Source organism: Macaca fascicularis, chromosome 19 (genome assembly GCF_037993035.2).
Source record: "Macaca fascicularis isolate 582-1 chromosome 19, T2T-MFA8v1.1".
In the NCBI taxonomy this organism is placed as follows: Eukaryota; Metazoa; Chordata; class Mammalia; order Primates; family Cercopithecidae; genus Macaca; species Macaca fascicularis.
In genome coordinates, this window is record NC_088393.1 from 60,606,215 (window position 1) to 60,629,597 (window position 23,383).

The 23,383-nt window shown below is 44.8% G+C and overlaps 2 protein-coding genes across 31 annotated transcripts in view; both read right to left on the reverse strand.

The window, feature by feature from the left end:
• The window catches only part of ZNF320 (zinc finger protein 320), a 34,675-nt gene that overhangs the window by 6,033 nt on the left and 5,259 nt on the right, over positions 1-23,383 (reverse strand). For 2 of the 28 annotated variants that reach the window (XM_074024594.1, XM_065535878.2), the window contains exons 1-5: positions 12,528-12,682; positions 8,540-9,137; positions 6,389-6,678; positions 4,223-4,310; positions 2,803-2,929 (exon numbers count right to left, since the gene is read on the reverse strand). In XM_074024594.1, coding sequence (XP_073880695.1) covers positions 2,803-2,929; positions 4,223-4,237 — 142 coding nt within the window. In that variant the 5' untranslated portion in view covers positions 4,238-4,310; positions 6,389-6,678; positions 8,540-9,137; positions 12,528-12,682. Of the gene's footprint in view, positions 1-2,802; positions 2,930-4,222; positions 4,311-5,209; positions 5,326-6,388; positions 6,679-8,539; positions 12,451-12,517; positions 12,683-23,383 lie in introns of those variants that run through there. The other 26 variants (XM_074024596.1, XM_065535884.2, XM_074024595.1 and 23 more) reach the window with 22 other exon arrangements.
• The window catches only part of LOC102131854 (uncharacterized), a 104,328-nt gene continuing 99,410 nt past the window's right edge, over positions 18,466-23,383 (reverse strand). For 2 of the 3 annotated variants that reach the window (XM_074024495.1, XM_074024494.1), the window contains one exon: positions 18,466-21,869. In XM_074024495.1, the coding sequence (XP_073880596.1) occupies positions 19,852-21,869 (2,018 nt within the window). In that variant the 3' untranslated portion in view covers positions 18,466-19,851. The remainder of the gene's footprint in view (positions 21,870-23,383) is intronic. The other variant, XM_074024496.1, reaches the window with a different exon arrangement.

Consider the following 23,383-nt stretch of genomic DNA (forward strand, 5'->3'; position numbering starts at 1 on the left):
GAGTAACTCCAACCCACAAACATATATAAAGCTCTCCAGTAAAGGTAAATAAAAAAACAGGTAGGCCGGGCGTGGTGGTTCACGCCTATAATCCCAGCACTTTGGGAGGACAAGTCAGGCAGATCACCTGGGGTCAAAAGTTCAAGACCAGCCTGGTCAACAGGAGAAACCCTGTCTCTACTGAAAATACAAAATTAGCTGGGTGTGGTGGCGCATGCCTGTAATCCCAGCTACTCAAGAGGCTTAGGCAGGAGAATCGGTTGACCCCAGGAGGTGGAGGTTGTGATGAGTCGAGATTGCAGCATTGCACTTCAGCCTAGATGACAAGAGCAAACCTCTGTCTCATAAACACATAAATTAACTAACTAATAAAGGACAGATACAGAAACTTGCATAAGTATACCTTTTCTTCATAACTAAACTTTTTTTTCATATTATTTAAAATGAAAAGGTATGAAAAAACACTGTACATATATGTTAACAGAAATGCAACATACACAAAAATAACTCTGACATAAATTTAAAAAGTTCTGCTGGAGAAGAAGTAGTTTTTGCAGGTTATGGAATTTTTTTTTTTTTTTTTTTTTTTGGACACAGAGTCTCGCTCTGTGTCCCAGGCTGGAGTGCAATGGTGCGATCTTGGCTCACTGCAACCTCCACCTCCCGGGTTCAAGCGAGTCTCCTGCCTGAGCCTCCTGAGTAGCTGGGATTACAGCTGCCCACCACTGCACCTGGGTAATTTTTGTAAATTTAGTAGAGACGAAGTTTCACCATGCTACCCAGGCTGGTTCTGAACTCCTGACCTCAGGTCATCTGCCCAGCTCGGCATCCCAGTGCTGGAATTACAGGTGTCAGCCACTGCACCTGGCCAGGTTATGGAAATTTTAAGTTTCATTATTGTGCTATAATTTAAGATGTTTAACATACCTGCAACAATAACCTCTTCCCATATATCAATACAACACACTTCACTTCTGCATACTGAAAGGAATGGACACTAACGTGGTTGTTATATTTACCCTGGAATCATGCTTCAACCACTTATATGTTTACTAAGAACTAAAAGACAAAACTATTTAAAATAATAGCAATGGTTGGGCATGGCGGCTCGCGCCTATAATCCCAGAGTTTTGGGAATCTGCGGCAGGTGAATCACTTGAGATCAGGGGTTTGAGACCAGCCTGACCAACATGGTGAAATCCCTTCTGTACTAAAAACACAAAAATTAGCTGGGCATGTTGGTGAGCAACTGCAGTCCCAGCTTCCAAGAAAGCTGAGGCACAAAAATCCTTTGAGCCCGAAAGGTGGAGGCTGCAGTTAGCCAAGATCGTTCCACTGCACTGTAGCCTGGGCGAAAGAGTGACGCTGTCATAAAGAAAGAAAGAAAGAAAAGAAAAGAAATAAATAAGGAAAGAGCAGAGCGATATGTGGGAGCAAAGAAAGATGTCCCTTCAGAGATCTCAGGATAGAAACTTTCCTTTTCCCACAGAATTCTCCCACTTGCAGAGTTTCCCCACACACTAGTGGAAGGTGGAGCTTCCACTCTGCCCATCTGAGCTCTTACCTGCCTTTACACCTGTAATACATTCCCACCCAGCTGGATTTTTTTTTTGCTATTTTCACTTCACTCTCCACGGTCCAGGGCTCTTTCCCTTGCTCCAACATGGAGACAGCAGGTCAGAAAGAGACTCCTGCTTATAAAAAGAAAGGACCATGACGTGCTGGAGCTTTTCTAGAGTCCCAGCCCTATATTTCTGTAGGAAACAAGATATTACAGATGGATGTAGGAAAATATTTCACTAATTGCTCCGCTGACTGCCTCCTTCTGAATGCTGAAGGAGCATTGTAATATGTAATACGTGGACATCGAGCTCTCTTCCAAGAACTACTGAATTGAAAGTATAGGAGAAGCAGGCCGGGCGCGGTGGCTCAAGCCTGTAATCCCAGCACTTTGGGAGGCCGAGACGGGCGGATCACGAGGTCAGGAGATCGAGACCATCCTGGCTAACATGGTGAAACCCCGTCTCTACTAAAAAAAAAAATACAAAAAACTAGCCGGGCAAGGTGGCGGGCGCCTGTAGTCCCAGCTACTCGGGAGGCTGAGGCAGGAGAATGGCGTGAACCCGGGCGGCGGAGCTTGCAGTGAGCTGAGATCCGGCCACTGCACTCCAGCTTGGGTGACAGAGCGAGACTCCGTCTCAAAAAAAAAAAAAGAAAGTATAGGAGAAGCAAACAGGGAACTGGATATCTTTGAAGTCAGCCATAAGGTTTTGTTTTTGGTTTTTTGAGACACAGTCTTGCTCTGTCACCGGGCTGGAGTGCAGTGGTGTGTTCTCAGCTCACTGCAACCTTGGCCTCCTGGGTTCAGGTGATTCTCTTTCCTCAGCCTTTCCAGGAGCTGCGATTACAGGTGTGCACCACAACATCTGGCTAATTTTTGTATTTTTGGTAGAGATTGGGTTTCTCCAAGTTGGCCAGGCTGGTCTCAAACTCCTGACATGAAGTGATCTACACGCCTCAGCCTCCCAAGGTGATGGGATGACAGGCGTGAGCCACCACACCCGGCTTGCCATAAGGTTTTATCCCTACTTTAGTTCTGGAACCCACATTGAGGTATCATGAAGAATACAGAACATTTAAACAAAGGGGACAGTGAAAGTCCAGATGCTACATCATGAAGCTTTTCACTTCAAACTCAATACGGCTTCCATTTTAGTCAAGCAAGAATGGGGCTCCCAAGAGAACCCAGAGAAAATGCAAAGACACACAAGGGCACATCCCCAGCAGGGAAGTTATCCTCACCCAGGGAGACCAGGTTCCTATAATTCTCCAGCATCACATCTCTGTATAGAGTCCTCTGAGCAGGGTCCAGGCATTTCCACTCCTCCTGAGAGAATTCTATGGCCACATCCCTGAATGTCAGTAGACCCTGGAATGAAAACACATTTTAAGGAAATGGTTATGGGAGGAGTTCTTATCTTTACAGAAAATGAGAAGAGGAGAGAGGGGAAAGCGTGGATTTAATTGTAGTGAATGTTCTGACAAATCCGAGTAAGGGATTTTCCACCACATGATGTCTTCCCAGTGGTATTTGATTATAATTTTTGAGGAGGCCATAACGTTCTCTCAGTGTGAATTTCTTATGTTTGTAAAAACTACAAGAAATGAATAAAATATCAAAGCAAAGCTCCTTTCATACAAATGTTTGAAATTTTTATGGGCCGGGCGCGGTGGCTCAAGCCTGTAATCCCAGCACTTTGGGAGGCCGAGACGGGCGGATCACGAGGTCAGAAGATCGAGACCATCCTGGCTAACATGGCAATTACCCTTTTAACTGCCTGGCCTGGAGGATAGAGAATGGCTTGAACCTGTGAGTCAGAGGGTATAGTAAGCCAAGATCATGCCACTATACTCCAGCCTGGGTGACAGAGCAAGACTGTGTTTCAGAAAAAAAAAAAAAAGATAATAGGTGGAATAAGAATATGGCTTTATCCTCTAGGATAAAAAACAAAGTACCACTGCCATATTTGAGAAAAATTGTAACCATTTTTACCACAAACACCTGTTTCACGAGCCTCTCCACAGTGACACCACTGTCTTCATGAGCTTAATGTGCTAAGAATGGTTTAATGAATCTCCTGCTATTATTTAGGTTGATTTCATATTCTTAGAATAATGATAGGATCATTCTTGTATCATTCATATCTATGTATGAACTTTACATTCTAATTAGTAAAATTTTTTGAGTCAGAAACACAGTAACTCACTCAATTATCTAAAAATGTACTGCAGAAAAGATTTCTCATTATTGTTCTCCTTTTCTAGAATTTACCACGTACTTTGTGCCCATTAATACGTGACTTCCATTGGCAGCTGCTCTAATCCTGGTCCACAGAGAGCTGACAGTACATCCAGATGTGGCCCCTGAACAATCCCTGCTGCCCAACAGCACTGACACCACGGGACCCTCACCCCGTCTCCATCCATGTCTGGTGTGAGCCCTTCCCAGGCCCATGCCCAGTGCCGCCTCTTCCCAACTTCATGTCACTGGGTCATGAGGGATGGAATCCAAGCGAGATGAGAGGGACTGAGGGAAGGCACGGGTGAGGGTGAGCAAACCTGTCAGGCAGGACGCTTCAGACTCAGAGAAGATTCCCAACTCCAAGGCCCAGCGTTTCTGAAAGGAAGGAGACAGAACAATCCACCGAGAATATCATCTCACCTGAGGAAGAGCCATCCCTGACTCCTCTGCTTTCCTCTTCCTCTTCTGAGTTTCTTCCTCACATACCAAGAGTCTTTAGAAATCAATCCTGAATGTTAAAAATATGTTGTTTATTGCTCAGAATCAACACGCCCCATCCCTGTAACACAACAACACATACAAAGGAGACCCCACCCTGGGAAATATGGTCCCCTCTGCTGCCCACCGCACCAGGGACGATAAACTCCTACAGGAAAACTCCCGCTCCCCTCCTGAGGAGCCCCCACACACGCTGCAGCAGTGGGGAGCTGGGCTGGGATGAGCTCCCCTTCAGGGCACAGACCCAGCCCTCAGCAAACCCCATGCAGAGGCTGGGTGCAGTGACTCACACCTGTCATCCCAGCACCCTGGGAGACCAAGGTGGGTAGATCCCTTGAGCTCAGGAGTTTGTGACTAGCCTGGGAAACATGGTGAAACACCATCTCTACCAAAAATACAAAAACTTAGCCAGGTCTGGTGGTGCACATCTCTGTGTCTGTGGTTCCAGCTACTTAGGAGGCTAAGGTGAGAGGATCATTTGTGCTCAGGAGTTCGAGACCAGCCTGGCCAACATGGTGAAATCCTGTCTCTACTAAAAATACAAAGATTGGGCCAGGTGCGGTGGTTCATGCCTGTAATGCTAGCACTCTGGAAGGCCAAGGTGGGTGGATTACTTGAGGTCAGGAGTTCTAGACCAGCCTGGCCAACATGGTGAAACCCTGTCTCTTATTAAAAATACAAAAAGTAGCTGGGCTTGGTGGGCATCTGTAATCCCAGCTACTCGGGATGCTGAGGTTGGAGGATCACTTGAACCTGGGAGGTGGAGGTTGCAATGGGTTGCGATCAGGCCACTACACTCCAGCCTGGGTGACAGAGTAAGACTAAAATAAAAATAAAATAAAATTAAAAATAAAATAAAATAAAATGCTACAAATACAAAAATTAGCTAGGTGTGGTGGCGGGTGGCACCTGTATCTCAGTTACTTGGGAGGCTGCGGCACAAGAATCACTTGAACCCAGGAGACAGAGGTCACAGTGAGCCAAGATCATAAGACTGCACTCACAGCCTGGAGGACAGAGTGAGACTGTTTGAGGAGAAAAAAGAAAAAAAGAAAAGAAAAGAAAAAAAAAAGTATTTCTGATGTGATAAAGAGATAATAAAACCTGAGTAACACGATAGAGACTGATGGGCAGAGGGAACTTTAGATTGGGGTGGGAGGGCATGGGAGACAGCTCTGAGCCTAGACCTGAAGGAGCAGAAAGGAAGAGGGCTGTGATCATTTAGGGACACAGAGTAAGAGCAGGGGAAATGACCTGAGACAGGAAAGGTTTTGATGTTTGGGAAAAGAGAAAAGCAAATGTGACTGGGGCAGAGGGATTCAGGAGATGGGGCCAAGCTCCCAGGAGGAGGCTGGACACTGGCAGGGGCCCTGGACACAGGGCTGTGGAGCCACAGTGAGGAATTGGGCTTTTGTCCTGGGGAACACGGGAAGCCGGTGGAGGGTTCCCTGCCAGAGACCGACATGACTGCTTTAGATTTCGCTGTGATATCCTCAGAGTGGGGACATATTCACCAAGTTACCCTGAGAAGGTCTGAGGTGAGTGAGAAGGTGTGCTTGAATTCTTACATGGAGGCCTGGAAGGGCTAATGGAAAGGGTTGGTCTTATTACTCCTCTCTTTGAAAAAGCATCTTTCACATGCCTGGGCTAAAGAAACTTCTTTTGCAAGGTTCTGATGCTATGGACTCTCAACATTTAATTCTTCATTACAAGAAAATTACAGTAACATTTATAAAATGCAGAACTGGCCTGTAATCCCAGCACTTTAGGAGAGAGACGGGCGGATCACGAGGTCAGGAGATCGAGACCATCCTGGCTAACACGGTGAAACCCCGTCTCTACTAAAAATACAAAAAAAAAAAACTAGCCGGGCGAGGTGGTGGGCGCCTGTAGTCCCAGCTACTCGGGAGGCTGAGGCAGGAGAATGGCGTAAACCCGGGAGGCGGAGCTTGCAGTGAGCTGAGATCCGGCCACTGCACTCCAGCCTGGGCGACAAAGCGAGACTCTGTCTCAAAAAAAAAAAAATAAATAAAATAAAATAAAATAAAATAAAATAAAATGCAGAACTGTAAACACACAGCTACTGACCTTGAAAACAGGGAGGCCCGGCAGGGTGGTTCAGGCCTGTAATCACAGCACTTTGGGAGTCCAAGGCGGACAGATCACCTGAGGTCAGGCGTTCAAGACCAGCCTGAGCAATATGGAGAAACCCCCATCTCTACTAAAAATACAAAAATTATCTAGGCATGGTGGCACATGGCTGTAATCCCAGCTACTCAGGAAGGCTGAGGCAGGAGAATCACTTGAACCTGGGAGGCGGAGGTTGCGGGGAGCCAAGATCGTGCCATTGCACTCCAGCCTGGGCAACAAGAGCAAAACTGTGTCCCAAACAAACAAACAAACAAACAAACAAACAAAAACCAAAAAGAAAACAGGGAAAGAGGGTCAGCTGTAGAACTAAGATATAAGCAAATTTTTTCAACCAAGAAAACATGGCTGGCCAGATGTGGTGGCTCAACCCTGTAATCCCAGCACTTTGGGAGGTCGAGGCAGGTGGATTGCCTGAGGTCAGGAATTCGAGACCAACCTGGCCAACATGGTGAAACCCTGTCTCTACTAAAAATACAAAAATTAGCCAGGCTTCATCTCCACAACTTACTTAACCTCTTGTTGCTCCTGCTCCCCAATCTTTAGATCATCCTCAATCTCCACAGATTTCTGCCTCTTCTCCCATCTCTGTGCCTCCTCTGCTTTCCCTATTAAATTCTCTCTTCCCTGTTATAACCCCCTGACCCCAATCTCTGGCACCCCAGATCCCCAGGTGTCCTCCCTGCTGTGGTTCTCCCTCCATTCTCCTTGCCACCAGCACCACTCTGCTCTGTCTGCCCCAGCTCCAAATCCCTCCCTCCTCTCCCTCACCCTGATGAGCCTCCGTCTTTGCTGCCCCTTTCCCCACCTTGCTGTCCTTCATCTCTCTGTACATCTAGATTTTCTCTACATTTCTCCAGTTGCTTTTCTCCTGCTGCTTTTTTTTTTCCCACTTTTGCTGTCTCTTGGCAAATCCCTCACCCATCTTCTATGTTGCCATCTTTTATGGGCCTTTCTCATTCTTTTCTCTGTCTCAGGTTTTTTACTGCTCTCTCTCTGTCTCCTGATCTCTTTGGCCCACACAATCACAGGAGGGTTTGGACAACTGCATGTCGGAGGAGCCCATTTTCCAGGGGCTGGCTCTGGGCAGGGAAGAACACCTTGTGTTGCAGGACAGGCCCCGGGCACCTCCCCAATGCGGGCCTGGGCAACAGAGCAAGACTTTCTCAAAATAATAATAATATATATATATATAGAGAGAGAGCAAATGATGTGTTTTCCACATAAACCATGGGCTTGGCCACACGCATTACCTCACGCCTGCAATCCCAGCACTTTGGGAGGGTGAGGTAGGCAGATCATGAGATCAAGATACTGAGACAATTTTGGTCAACATGGTGAAACCCCCTCTCTACTACAAGTACAAAAGTTAGCTGGGCTTTTTGGCATGCCCCTGTTGTCCCAGCTATTGGGAGGCTGAGGCAAAAGAATCCCTTGAACTCTGGAGTCAGAGGTTGCAGTGGGCTGAGATGGCACCACTGCACTCCAGCCTGTCAACCAAGTGAGACTGTCTCAACAAAAAAAATCACGGGCGGCCGGGAGCGGTGGCTCAAGCCTGTAATCCCAGCACTTTGGGAGGCCGAGACGGGTGGATCACGAGGTCAGGAGATCAAGACTATCCTGGCTAACACGGTGAAACCCCGTCTCTACTAAAAAAAAATACAGGCCGGGCGCGGTGGCTCAAGCCTGTAATCCCAGCACTTTGGGAGGCCGAGACAGGTGGATCACGAGGTCAGGAGATTGAGACCATCCTGGCTAACACGGTGAAATCCCCTCGCTACTAAAAAATACAAAAAACTAGCCAGGTGAGGTGGTGGGCGCCTGTAGTCCCAGCTACTCGGGAGGCTGAGGCAGGAGAATGGCGGGAACCCGGGAGGCGGAGCTTGCAGTGAGCAGAGATCCGGCCACTGCACTCCAGCCTGGGAGACAGAGCGAGACTCCGTCTCAAAAAAAAAAAAAAAAAAAAATCACGGGCTTATCCATTAATGCACTTCTGCACATACTTCAAATTACATCCACACACACTTAAATTAACTTCAGTTCAGACACTATAAGCAAAAACCTGGAGAGGACACAACCAAAGCTACTCACCAGGCTGAGGTGGGAGGATTGCTTGAGCCTGGAAAGCAGAGGTTGAAGTGAACCAAGATCACACAACTGCACTCCGGCCTGGAGGACACAGTGAGATCCCATCACTTCTACCTCCCAAAAAGTTGGAAGCTCATTGAATTAAGACACAACTTCGAGAAATCATAAAAGTAATGCATGAAGAAAATGAGAAGGTCAACCAACATAGAGAAATTATGAAGAACTACACAGAGACTCTCGGGCTAAAAATACAGTAACTAAATGGAAAAACTCAATACATGGGTTCAAAATCAGAATTCATTATGTAAATTAAAAACTAGTGAAGAGGGGTCGGGCAAGGTGGCTCACACCTGTAATCCCAGGACTTTGGGAGGCCGAGGTGGGCAGATCACTTGAGGTCAAGAGTTCAGAGAACAGTCTGGCCAATATCGTGAAACCTTGTCTCTACTAAAAATACAAAGATGAGCTGGGTGTGGTTGCTGGCTCCTGTAGTCCCAGGTACTCTGGAGGCTGAATCAAGAGAAGCGCTTGAACATGGAAGGCAGAGGCTGCAGTGAGCCAGATTGCCCCACTGTACTCCAGTCTGGGTGACACAGCAAGACTGTCTCAAAAAAAAAAATAAAGAAAATTCCAGGACTATCTTTTATATACCTGAGCAAAAGAAATGTCTCTCTCCATGTCTAAGGTTCTGATGGCATGAATCCTAAACATGTAATTATTTTCCCAGAAATATGACAGTAATACATTAAAAATAAACACAAGTGTGAATACATAGCTATAGGTGTTTAAAACACTGAAAGAGGCCAGGTATGGTGGCTCATGCCCGTAATCCCAGCACTTTGGGAGGCCGAGGCAGGCGGATCATGAGGTCAGGAGATTGAGACCATCCTGTTCTTCATGGTGAAACCCGGTTTCTCCTAAAAATACAAAAATTAGCTGGGCATGGTGGTGTATGCCTGTAATCCCAGCTACTCGAGAGGCTGAGGCAGGAGAATCATTGGAACCCAGGAGGCAGAGGTTGCAGTGAACCAAGATCACGCCACTGCACTCCAGCCTGGGTGACAGAGTGAGACTCCATCTCAAAAAAAAAAAAAACATGGCGGGGTGCAGTGGCTCATGACTGCAATCCCAGCACTTTGGGAAGCCGAGGCGGGTGGATCACCTGAGGCAGGGAGTTCGAGACCAGCCTGACCAACATGGAAAAACCCTGTCGCTACTAAAAATACAAAAGTAGTTGGGCGTGGTGGCACAAGCCTATAATCCCAGCTACTAGGGAGGCCGAGGCAAGAGAATCACTTGAACTGGGGAGGCGGAGGTTGCAGTGAGCCGAGACGGTGCCATTGCACTTCAGCCTGGGTAACAAGAGTGAAATTCCATCTCAAAAAAAAAAAAAAAAAACCCCAAAACAACAACAAAAAACACTGAAAAAGAGGCAATGGTAGAAATAAGCTGTAAGGAAATGTTTTCTTCATGAACACATGGGCTCTGCTGGAAAAGGTTCCAAAACAATCCAGCCCATCGTTCAACATCTGCAAGGAATATTACCGACCAGAGGAACTTGAAGGAAATGTTTACTTAGAAGCTCACAGCTCACCATTTTATCAGATGACATAAGGAAAGAAAATGGAATAATAGGCTACTTGAACTAAATTTTGATGTTAGCGTAAAGAAAAAAGGTCCTGGGGCTGGGCGCGGTGGCTGACACCTTAAATCCCAGCACTTTGGGAGGCTGAGGTGGGTGGATCACCTGAGGTTGGGAGTTTGAGACCAGCCTGACAAACACGGAGAAACCCCATCTCCACTAGAAATACAAAATCAGCTGGGCATAGTGGCACATGTTTGTAATCCCAGCAACTCGGGAACCTGAGGCAGGAGAATCACTTGAACCCGGGAGGTAGAAGGTGTGGTGAGCCAAGATCGCGCCATTGCACTCCAGCCTGGGCAATAAGAGCAAAACTCCATCTCAAAACAAACAAACAAACAAATAGGTCCTTGATAGCTTTATAAAGTACACATTGAAACAACCTAAAATTGTCCAGGCGCGGTGGCTCACGCCTGTAATCCCAGCATTTGCTGAGGCTGAGGCAGGCGGATCACCTGAGGTCAGGAGTTCAAGACCAGCCTGGCCAACATGGTGAAACCCCATCTCCACTAGAAATACAAAAATTAGCCAGGCGTGGTGACAGGCGCCTGTAATACCAGCTACTCGGGGGCTGAGGCAGGAGAATAGCTTGAACCCAAAAGGCGGAGGTTGCAGTGAGCGGAGATTGTGCCATCACACTCCAGCCTGGGAGCAGAAGGGAGACTTCATCTCAAAAAAAACAGTAAGAAAGAAAGAAACAACCTAAAATCATTTATCAGGTACTAGTAAATGTTTCCAATATATGAAACTGACTAGAAAGCATGCAGTCCTCTATGTAAACTGAACACAACAAATTTCATAGAGAAACTATTTTAAAATGGCTAAAAATATATACATCTAATAAAATCTGGGGTGAAAGGAAAATTTTGAACACCTCTCAGAGTTGGAAATTAATGATGTGAGCTCATAAGATTCTACCAAAGTTTATTTGAAAAGTAGTTATTTTATTTTTTTCAGATGGAGTCTCGCTGTTGCCCAGGCTGGAGTGCAGCAGCATGATCTCCTCTCACTGCAACCTCCCCCTCCCTGTTCAAGGGATTTTCCTGCCTCAGCCTCCTGAGTAGCTGGGATTACAGGCGCCCGACATCACACCTGGCTAATTTCTGTATTTTATTTGACAGAAGGTTTCACCATGTTGGCTAGGCTGGTCTTGAACTCCTGACCTCAGTTGATCTGCCCACCTTGGCCTCCCAAAGTGCTGGGATGACAGGTATGAGCCATTGCACATGGCCTTTTTTATTTATTTTTTTAAATTAAGAAACAAGGCAGGCATGGTGGCTCATGCCTGTCCTCCCAGCACTTTGGGAGGGGGATACAGCTGGATCGCTTGAGCCCTGGAGTTGGAGACCAGCCTGAGCAACAAGGCAAAAGCCCGTCTCTACCAAGTACACAAAAATTAACACGGTGTGGTGGCGCGTGACTGTGGTCCCAGCTACTCTGGAGGCTGAGGTGACAGGATCCCTTGAGCCCAGGATGTCGACGATGCAGTGAGCTTTTATCCTGTGGCCGCTCTCCCGCCTGGGCAACAGAGTGAGACCCACCTCCAATAAAAAAAAAAATAAATAGGAAACACCTGGGTCCTGGATCGGGGGGCAGCGAATCTAAGACCAATTAACGCGAACTTACCAAAACTAGACAAAAACGAAAAACCCCATCTTCCCACCCGAGTAACAAAGGATAAAAGGCCGCTCTCCCTACCGCCCTCCCGCTTCCAGCAAGTCTCAGATAGAAAGGAAAGAGCCCAGGAGTGGCCACACCCTCCATCTGCACAGGGCACCCATCTGCTCTGGCCTCGGGCCAATTCACCGCAGCATTTCGTTGGCCAAGGGCCAAATCCTTTATCCAGATAAGGGGTAGCCCATATGGACCTCAAAAGAAATACTTTGACCCCATAAAACTTTGTAAACGGGGCCCTGGAGACGCTGGCTCGGGCCCACTCCCCTCTGTGGAGTGCTTTCTGGATTGCATGTATTCGTTTTCCGGGAGTTGGAACTGGGGAGCAACAGGGCCGGCACGAGAAGGGAGGTGGGGGGCGATGGCGCCTTCGGACAGGGGTGGCGTCTGCAGGATCTTAGGACCAGGCAGAGGACGGGGCCTCCCGGGAACTGGGGTTGAGGCGCTGCGCTCCTGAAGCTGACGACAGTGACGTTGGGAGGCGCCCAGGACGGGAATCGAACTCGCGGGTGAGGATTTGAAACAGCGCGAGGCGGGAGGACGGGTCAGGAAGGGTTTTGAGAGGAAAATTCCGCGATAGGAGGTGTCTAAACGACCCCACTGCAGAAAGACCGAGTACAGGACCTGACTCGGGGCCACTTTAAACTCAAAAGGAAAGGACTCACGGACTCTCACCCGGACGTCTCAAGTTTGCTCTAGGTTGAGAAAGAGGGGTCGCAATTTCCAGGTCTGTGGGGACCCAGCGTCTCCGGTATAGCAGCACCAGAGGCCTGGGAAGCACACATAAAACAGAACGAAACTCACGCGCTGCGGCGTGACCTTCAGTCCACGCCATCCGCTTCCGGGTCTGTGTCAATGAGCGCAGGACAGAGGCCAGGCCTGGGCGGCCCCCCGAGGAGGTGGGCGGGGCCTGAGCGAGGCCGGGGCGGGGTAGAGAAACCAGGGGCCTGGCTGGAGAAGAGGCCTAGGCTGGGAGGGGTCCGTGGGGCGAGAAGCGGGCGGGGCCTGAGCTTCTCTCCATCTCGCTCTCCGCGCCTGTTTTCTGGGTTTTGGAGGCGAAACCCTCCAGTGAGGCTGGATCAGCTCAGCAGTCAGGGAAATAGTACCTCCCTGAGAAGTCAACGTGAGTCGGTCATTGGATCCAGGAAAGTTCCTTGCTATTGAAATTAATTTTAGCAATTTATGTCCAAAGCCTGGAAGTTGTCTAGAGCAGGAATGCAAACTAGAATGCGAAATACAAAGCCTTGCCTGAGCGAAACCTCCAATTTGATGCTGACGGCCCACAGAACAGAAGAGAAATCCTCTCCCTTTCAGTTCTCCATTCACTGGGGTGGGAGAGTCCACCCTGTGCTCAGCTCCAGAGACTTCCCTAGGGCCACCGCCTGGGGTGCGGAGCGGAGGGCTCAGGCCAGCGAGGAGTGAGGTCACCACCTGCTGCTGAAACACCGCAGGGATGCGGGCGAGGTGCCTAGAGGCTGGGGTCCCAGCTACTCAGGAAGCAGGGGCGGGAAGATCGCTGAGCCCGGAGGTCCAGGCCAGCCTGGGCGACAAAGTAAGACCCTCTACCTCAGAGCTCCTTCCTCCGCCTCAATAAGAAAAAAAAGTGATTTCAAAAAAAAAGCACTGACATTGTAACAGTGCATATAAAATGTCCACTTATTTCTTACATGTGTTATTTCATGTTGCACTTGGAATGAGTTATTCTTGTCGTGGAAAAGAGTCAAACTCTGTAAAAAATTTTAAGAGATTTATCCTTAGCTAAAATGAATGACTATGGCCCGTGACACAACCCTCAGGAGGTCCTCAGAACATGTGTCCAAGGTGATGCGGAAAAGCTTGTTCTTAGACATTTTAGGGAGGCATTAGACATCAATCAAATACATTCAAGAAATACATTGCTTGCTTCAGAAAGGCGGGACAACTCAAATTGGCGAGACAACTCAAATCGAGGGCTTCCAGGCTTTAAATTGAAACATTTTCTGATTGACAATTGGTTGCGTTTGTCTAAATACCTGGGATCAATAGAGAGGAAACGTTCAGGTTAAGATAAAGGACTGTGGAGAACAGGGTTCTTTTGAAGTCTTCTGTTGGCTGCCCTCAGATAATAGATGACAAATGTTTTCTATTCAGACATTTAAAAGGTGCTAGATTCTTACTTACTCTCTTTAGGATTGGGAAGGCCTAGAAGAAAAAGATCTAGCTATGTTAACAGAGATTCTTTACAGATGCACATGAACCCCTCACAAAGAACAGCTTTGCAGGACCTTTTCAAAATATGGCAAGAAACATGTTTTGGGATAAAATATTTTGACTTTGTTACATGTTACACCAAAGTCAGACTGGAAAGTAAGACAGGATATATAGAATTAAATAAAACCCATCTGATGAGTATTTATGGTTTGTAGGGCATGACTCCCCAGACCCCTTAGATAGGAATTTGGGCAAATTTAAAAAAATCAGAGCTTAGTCCTCATTCTCATATCCTTTTTTTTTTTTTTTAACATTTCTTCCCTGCAATATAATAATTGTACAATAAACATCGTTGAAAACATATCAATAATTTCTAAATGTATTGTAATATTAAATTCACTTTACGTGTCTTCTCTAATTAGAAAATGTATATTTTATTTTCAAGCTGGAATTTTTTTTTTTTCCTGGAGACAGGACCTAGTTATATATCCCGGCTGGAATACAGTGGTGGGAACACTGCTCACTGCATCGACTTCTAGGGCTCAAGCAGTCCTCCCACCGCACCTCCCAACTAGCTGGGGCCACAGGCCGGCTAACTTTTTAATATTTTGTAAAGGCAAGGTCTGACTATGATGCTCAGGCTGGCCTTGAACTCCTGGACTCAAACAATCCTCCCACCTTAGCTTCCCAAAGTGCTGGGATTGCCGGCAAGCCACCACACCCATCCAATTGTAATCTATTTTGGGTGTTTTCTTTGTTCTTTCCTGAGTGTTCTATCAGGTGTGAATAACAAAGACTGTAAAATAGTCTTCAAACATTGGGTTTTCTTTTTTCTTTTTTTTTTTTTTTTTTTGAGACGAAGTCTGGCTCTCGTTCACAGGCTGGAGTGCAGTGGCGTGATCCTGGCTCACTGCAACCTCCGCCTCACCATGTTAGTCAGGCCGGTCTCAAACTCCCGACCTCAGGTGATCCACTGGCCTCGGCTTCCCAAAGTGCTGGGATTACAGGTGTGAGCCACTGCACCCAGCCTCTATGTTCCTTTTAAAAAAATCATTCTAGCTATCTTGTTTAGGAATAAAATGGGAGGGAGGTTTGTCTGTCGGTTCCCAGCTTGACTTTTCTCTTTGGCTTAATTTTTATTTTTCTTTCACAAGCTTGTGACAGACATAATGCTTTGACACTGAAAGGACACAAAGATAGATGTGTACCAGCCCCCCACCCGCTACACCCTTGTTCTGCTCTCTAATCTTTGCACATACCAGAGATTTCGTAAGTTCTGTGAGTACCTGGTTTTCTGCACGTACCAGAGATTTTGTTTTGCACATACCAGAGATTTTGTAAGTTCTGAGGCAAGGTCACAAGACGTGTTTAAGTAAGATAAACTCTTGCTGCCATAAACCTGCTCTCCCGCCTCAAAGTTTGAACCAAAATATCAGAAATGGCGGGAACCAATCATAGTTAGCCAAATCGCCTTGTTCAAACACTAGCCAATCATATATCTGATTTGTATAATAACTCTATGCCCACTTTTCTTAGACTATATAACACTGCTCGGAGCTCAGTGGGGGAGCTCTCCTGCCCGTCTCGTTTCACGAGCGAGGGAGAGTTCCAGGTTCGAACCTGTAATAAAGATCCTTGCTGCTTAGCTTTGACTCTGGACTCTGGTGGTCTTCTTCGGGGAATAAACGGTCTGGGCATAACACACACTGATATTGCTTTATATAGATTTTCCATAACATTAAACACAAATTAAGGTACTCCATGGAATTACATTGACTTTTTTTTTTTTTTTTTTTTGAGACGGAGTCTCGCTCTGTCGCCCAGGCTGGAGTGCAGTGGCCGGATCTCAGCTCACTGCAAGCTCCGCCTCCCGGGTTTACGCCATTCTCCTGCCTCAGCCTCCCGAGTAGCTGGGACTACAGGCGCCCACCACCTCGCCCGGCTAGTTTTTTGTATTTTTTAGTAGAGACGGGGTTTCACCGTGCTAGCCAGGATGGTCTCGATCTCCTGACCTCGTGATCCGCCCGTCTCGGCCTCCCAAAGTGCTGGGATTACAGGCTTGAGCCACCGCGCCCGGCCTATTTGACTTTTTTTAAATGAAAAGTCTCACATATTTATTACTGAACCCAGCCACCCAACACGTTCATAACAGAGAAAAAATATGTATTCGCAATAAAACGTGTCCAATTCTCCAGATAATGGTGACATTTTCAGCTTGATATGGTAACATGATTGTGACACTCAGACAGCATAAATATGTGTGCCATCTCATGTGCAATTTCTAATAGACACAGCTTGGTTCTTGTCCAATGTCTCCTTTTGGAGTTGTACCTGATTTTCTTACCAGTTTTCATCTGAATCCACTAGGAAATGGAACAATTTTGCTTTTGTTTCTTGGCCAGGAATCGCTTAATCCTGGAAGTGTTGTGAGAAGATCTGGTGAGAAGCAGAGTTAAGTACACACCATGATGGTGGAGAAAGGAAAGAGAAGGGGCTTGACTTTTTTTTTTTTTGAGACAAAGTTCCGCTCTTGCCCTGGCTAGAGTGCAATGGCGCCACCGTGGTTCATTGCAACCTCTGACCCTGGGTTCAAGGGATTCTCTGGCCTCAGCCTCCCGTGGAGCTGGGATTAGAAGTGGCCGCCACTATGCTAAGGAAAGAGAGAGACCCTCTCACATTGTTGTATATTGTTTTATACTCAGTACCTGTTTTAAGAAAAAAACAAGGAAGTAAAACCAAAGACAGGCAGCCCGGTGCCAGGCCCAGAACCAGGCCTGGGTCTGCCTGGCCTAAACCCAGTAGTTACAAATCAACTCATAACTTAGCAACCCATGTTATTCATAGATTCCAGACATTGTATAGAACACTGTAAAACTCCCCGCCCTGTTCTGTTTCTCTCTGACCACCGGTGCACGCAGCCCCTGTCACATACCCCCTGCTTGCCAAATCAATCACGACGCTTTCATATGAAATCTTTAGTGTTGTGAGCCCTTAAAAAGCACAGAAATTGTGCACTCGGGGAGCTCGGATTTTAAGGCAGTAGCTTGCCGATGCTCCCAGCTGCATAAAGCCCTTCCTTCTACAACTTGGTGTCTGAGAGGTTTTGTCAGCGGCTCGTCCTGCTACAATGCCAGCTAATTTTTATATTTTTAGTAGAGACAGGATTTCACCATGTTAACCAGACTGTTCTCGAACTCTATTGTTTCTGCTGTTAGCTGTCAGTCCTCTTCACTGCGGCATGAACAAGATTTTTTTTTTTCCTGTGAAACTGATGTGATCTGCCTGCTGCTCCCTGCATCACCTTCAACACTCTCTTGTCCCAATTCAAAATGAGTTATCCATTTACAAACTGTTTTTTTGGGCATTGTCCCCATAACCTGTTCATAAAGCATCAATGATATTATTTCTCTACCCAAACTTTCCCACAAGTATTCTTTTTTTTTGAGATAGTATCTTGCTCCGTCATTGCCCAGGCTGGTCTTGAATACCTGAGCTTACGTGATCCACCTGTCTCAGTCACTGAAAGTTCTGGGATTACAGGCCTCAGCCACTGCATCTGGTCTCATTGTAAATTTGATGTTTCTTCTTATTTCAAGTTTAGCAGAATTGATATTGCTTTGATAGAGTCTCTTTTCAAACTCATGTCTTATCCTTCTGAGTGCCTCAAACTACAGCCTGTTCAGACAAGCTATAACAGATTTGTACCAGTTTATTTTGGTCCAAAAAGTGTGAAATTCATGCACAATTTTCTCATAATATGTATTTTTCCATGAGCTTCTTGAAGAACCCTTGTACTAGAAAAGTGTATTCAAAAGGATATATAAAAGGATTGTAGATATGCAAGTGCCACTTACTTCTGGGATGCAAGGATGGTTCAACATATTCAAGCAAATCAATGTGATATACCACTTGAAGAGAATGAAAGATGAAAACCACATCACCTCAGTAGATGGAGAAAAAGCATTTCACAAAATTCAACATCCAGTCATCATAGAAATCCTAAACAAAATAGATAGAGAAGGCAATCTACCTCAACAATGGAAATAACCAAGCACAGAAAATGGAATGCTTTTCCTATAGCATCTCACATAATTCAAGAATGCTGTCACTCCTTCTATTCAATAAATACTGTCTGCCCCACCCTGGCTAACACGGTGAAACCCCGTCTCTACTAAAAAAACAAAAAATTAGCCCAGTGTGGTGGCAGGCGCCTGTAGTCCCAGCTACTCGGGAGGCTGAGGCAGGAGAATGGCGTAAACCTGGGAGGTGGAGTTTGCAGTGAGCCAAGATTGTCCCACTGCACTCCAGCCTCGGCGACAGTGAGACTCGGTCTCAAAAAAAAAAAAAAAAAAACCACACACGCACAAAACTGTCTCTCTTAGCCAGAGCAATTAAATAGCAAAAGAAAGAAAACTCATCAAAATCAGAAAGAAAGAAATTTATATTTGTTTGTAGATGACATGATATTCTGTGTAGAAAATTACAATGAGTCAACCAAAATATTACTGGTACTAAATAAATTCAGTGGATTTGCACAATATCAGCACCAAAAATTACTTGAATTTCCATACATTAACAATAAGCAATTTTAAAAGAAAATTTAAACACTTCCATTTGATAGAGAACTTAAAGAAATACGAATAAACGTACAAAGCCGAGAAGTTTGTACCTTGAAATCTACAAATGTTGATCAAAATGGTTAAAAACATAGATACAACCCATATTGATAGTTTTGAAAAATTAATATTGTTAAATAATTATATAACCCAATGTGATTTAGATTTAACACAATACCCATAAAAATGCCTATCAGTTGACCTTGCACCACAAAAGTGAAAATGGCCTGTTCCTGCCTTAACTGATAACATTACCTTGTGAAATTCCTTCTCCTGGCTCACCCTGGCTCAAAAGCTCCTCCACTGAGCACCTTGTGACCCCCACCCCTGCCAGCCAGAGAACAACCCCCTTTGATTATAATTTTCCACTACCTACCCAAATCTTATAAAATGGCTCCACCCCATCTCCCTTCACTGACTCTCTTTTCAAACTCAGCCCACCTGCACCCAGGTGATTAAAATGCTTTATTGCTCACACACACACACACAAAATCCCTATCAGTTTTTGTTAAACAAAAAACAGGCTGGAAAAGTGGCTCACATCTGTTGGCCACACTAGTCTCAAACTCCTGACCTTAAGAGATCTACCCACTTTGGCCTCCCAAAGTCCTGGCATTACAGGTGAGAGCCACCACACTCAGCCTAATCCTCTTAACATAAACAGTTAAATGTCAATTAATGCTTGAACTCAATGTTAAGTCAGCTCAAACTCGAGTCAATGCTGAATTGACTCTAATTCAATTAATGCTTGATGGTTTACTATACTCATTGCATTTGGAACTATTATCTCAAAAATAAATTTTCTGATATTTTGCAACAGGTGACCTCAGACTGAAGACCTTGCCACACTGATGACATTTGTAAGATTTCTGTCCATTATGGATTCCCTGATGTCTAATGAGGTGTGAACTTGAAGTAAAGGCTTTGCCACAATCATCACACTTGTGAGGTTTCTCTCCTATATGAATTCTCCTATGTTTTGCATAGGATGAAGCTTGACTGAAGACCCTGCCTCAATCATGACATTTGTAAGGTTTCTCTCCAGTATGAGTTCGCCGATGAACTGCAGTGTATGAATGATGTCTGAAGAATTTGCCACATTTACTACACTTTTAAGATCTCTCTTCATTATGGATTCTCCAATGATTTACAATGGTTGTAGTATTACTGAAGACTTTGTGACAATCATTACTTTAGTAAAGTTTCCCTATGCCATGGATTGCCTGATGGTGAATAAGTGTTGACTGCGCACTAAAGGCTTTGCCACACTCATTACACTTGTAAGGTTTCTCTCCAGTATGAATTCTAGTATGTTGTGCCAGGTGTGAATAACACCTGAAAGCCTTGTCACAAACCTTACATTTGTACGGTTTCTCTCCAGTATGAACTCTCTGATGTTGTGCAAGGTATGAATCACTCCCAAAAGCCTTGTCACAAACCCTACATTTGTATGGTTTCTCTCCAGTATGAATCCTCCTATGTATTTCAAGGCGTGATTTGAAATTGAAAACTTTGTCACATTCTTCACATTTGTAAGGCTTCTCTCCAGTATGAAGTCTATGATGACATGCAAGTTGTGACTGTGTCCTAAAAACCTTGCCACAATCATTACACTTGTAAGGTTTCTCTCCAGTATGAAGTCTATGATGATATGCAAGACTTGATTTGTGATTAAAGCTTTTGCCACATTCATTACACTTGTAACGTTTCTCTCCAGTATGAATGACCTTATGCATTACAAGAGATGAATTTTGAACGAAGGTCTTGCCACACTCATTACACTTGTAAGGTTTCTCTCCAGTGTGAATTACAATATGTTGTGCTAGGTGTGAATCACGTCTGAAAGCCTTGTCACAAATCTTACATTTGTATGGTTTCTCTCCAGTGTGAATTCTCCTATGTCTTTCAAGGTGTGATTTGCGACTGAAAACTTTGTCACATTCTTTACATTTGTGAGGTTTCTCTCCAGTATGAAGCCTATGATGACGTGCAAGGTTTGATTGTTGATTAAAAACCTTGCCACATTCATTACACTTGTAAGGTTTCTCTCCAGTATGAATTGTCTTGTGAACTAAGAGGGCTGAATTGTCACCAAACATCTTGCCACAGTCATTACACTTGTAAGATTTCTCTCCAATGTGAATTACAGTATGTTGTGACAGGTATGAATAATGTCTGAAAGCCTTGTCACAAATCTTACATTTGTATGGTTTCTCACCAGTGTGAATTCTCCTATGTCTTTCAAGGTGTGATTTGCGACTGAAAACTTTGTCACATTCTTTACATTTGTAAGGTTTCTCTCCAGTATGAAGCCTATGATGACGTGCAAGGTTTGATTGTTGATTAAAAACCTTGCCACACTCATTACACTTGTAAGGTTTCTCTCCAGTATGAATTGTCTTGTGAACTAAGAGGGCTGAATTGCCGCCAAACCTCTTACCACACTCATTACACTTGTAAGGTTTTTCTCCAGTATGAAGTCTATAATGACATGCAAAGTGTGCTTTTTTACTAAAAAACTTGCCACATTTATTACACTTGTAAGGTTTCTCTCCAGTGTGACATCTACAGTGGCGTGCAAGGTATCGCCTCTGATTAAAGATCTTGCCACATACGTCACATTTATATTGTTTCTCTTCTAAATGGATTATCTGATGTTTTTTAAAGAGTGAGCTACAATTAAAGGATTTGCCATTCTCATTACATTGAAAAGATTTTACTTTCATGTGTACATCCTGGTTTTGTGTGAGTAATGAAGAATGGGAGAAATTATTCCCATAGTTATTAGAAACATGGGTTTTGGGCCTACAAGAAATTCTTTGGGCTGTTGGAACTGAGGAGGCATTGTTGATAGACTTCTCCACTTGATTATCAATTTTCCCTTTGGGCTGAGATATGTGCAGTTTAGGCAGATGCAAATGAAAGCTTGATCTAAGCTGATCTTTAATAGGCTTGTTTCCAGCATGCCTTTGATCATATTTGTCTGTACTACCTGTCAACATTTTTATTTCTGTCATGGATACTTCATGGACATTTGTTTCATCTTCTTGCCACTGAAACACAAAATCATGAATATCTTTCTCAATTTCCTGGAAGTAACTTTCTCCAATGTGATGACTTGCTTGTCTTTGCAATGTCCCTGTGTGGATCACTTCTGTATTGCCTTGCCCTGTTGAAGAGAACTTCTTCATCCTGCATTTGGAAGAGATAGCTACAAAATATAAACACCAATAGGTTTCCAATTAAGTACAGATGGTATATAATACTGAAATGTGTAAATACGACACCAAAAACAACACTTATTTTTAACTTCCCAAACATGAGCTTCAAAGTTTAGGAACACAAAAGGAGGAATATTCTTTAATAAATGAAGGGTGATTACATGTCCTTCAAATCATTTCTATGGAATTCTATTTCCAGTATCATGACAAAACACTGATAGGGCACAAATAAAGTAAGAAATGTTTGTCCACTGTGACCCTAAAGTGTGTCATAGTTTGCAAAAATTTTATCACTGTCACAAGAAGAAGAAAAATATATATTCTTCATATTTACAGCATATTTATTGTATAGAAATAAATGCTAAAGGACTGGACAATGTATTATATTGGTAAATAATCCACAACAAGCTCTTGTAAGGATAATCAAAATCAATGGAAATTCTTATTATCAAACAATCATAGCACTGAGAAGACAACAAAAGATTACAAAAATTAGCCAGGTGCTGTCGCCCGTGCCTGTAGTCCCAGCTACTCGGGAGTCTGAGATACAAGAATCACTTTTAGCCAAGAGGCAAAGGTTGCAGTGAGCCAACATCGCACCACTGCACCCCAGCCTGGGTGACAAAGTGAGACTTCGAGTAAAAAAAAAAAAAAAAAACAGGGCGTGGGGGCTCACGCCAGTAATCCCACTATTTTGGGAGGCCAAGGCAGGTGGATCTCCTCAGATTAGGAGTACAACCAGCCTGGCCACCATGGTAAAACCCCATCTCTACTAAAAATACAAAAAGTAGCCGGGCGTGGTCACGGGCACCTGTAATCCCAGTTACTTGGGAGGCTGAGGCAGGAGAATTGCTTGAATCTGGGAGGCGAAGACTGTGGTGAGCTGAAATCATTCCACTGCACTCCAGCCTGAGCAACAAAGTGAGACTCCATCTCAAAAAAAAAAAAAGAAAACGTTAATACCATATTTTTCTGAATAACTGTTACAAAATTAACTATATCCACGTGGAACAGGTACTCTGTGACTTCTTAAAACAGTTTTCATATTTTTATTGTTTTGAGATGGAGTCTCGCTCTGTCACCCAAGTTGGAGTGCAATGGCACAATCTGGGCTCACTACAACCTCAACCTCCAGGGTTCAAGCAATTCTCCTGCCTCAGCCTCCTGAGTAGCTGGGATTACAAGCATGCCCCACCATGCCCAGCTAATTTTTATATGTTTAGTAGAGATGGGGTTTCACCACGTAGGCCAGGATGGTCTCAAACTCCTGACTTCAGGTGACCCACATGTCTTGGCCTCCTAAATCCCAGGATTACAGGCATGAGCCACTGCACCTGGAGGCACTTTTCACATTAATGAGTGGAATGTATCAGTTATATTGCATACCACGTACTGAAAACTCACATGTAAAGTCATAAAAATCAATAATAAAATATTGTAACCCTCGATAAAACAAGCAAGAAACTAATAAGTAGATTTATACAGCCTACAGAATTTTAAACAA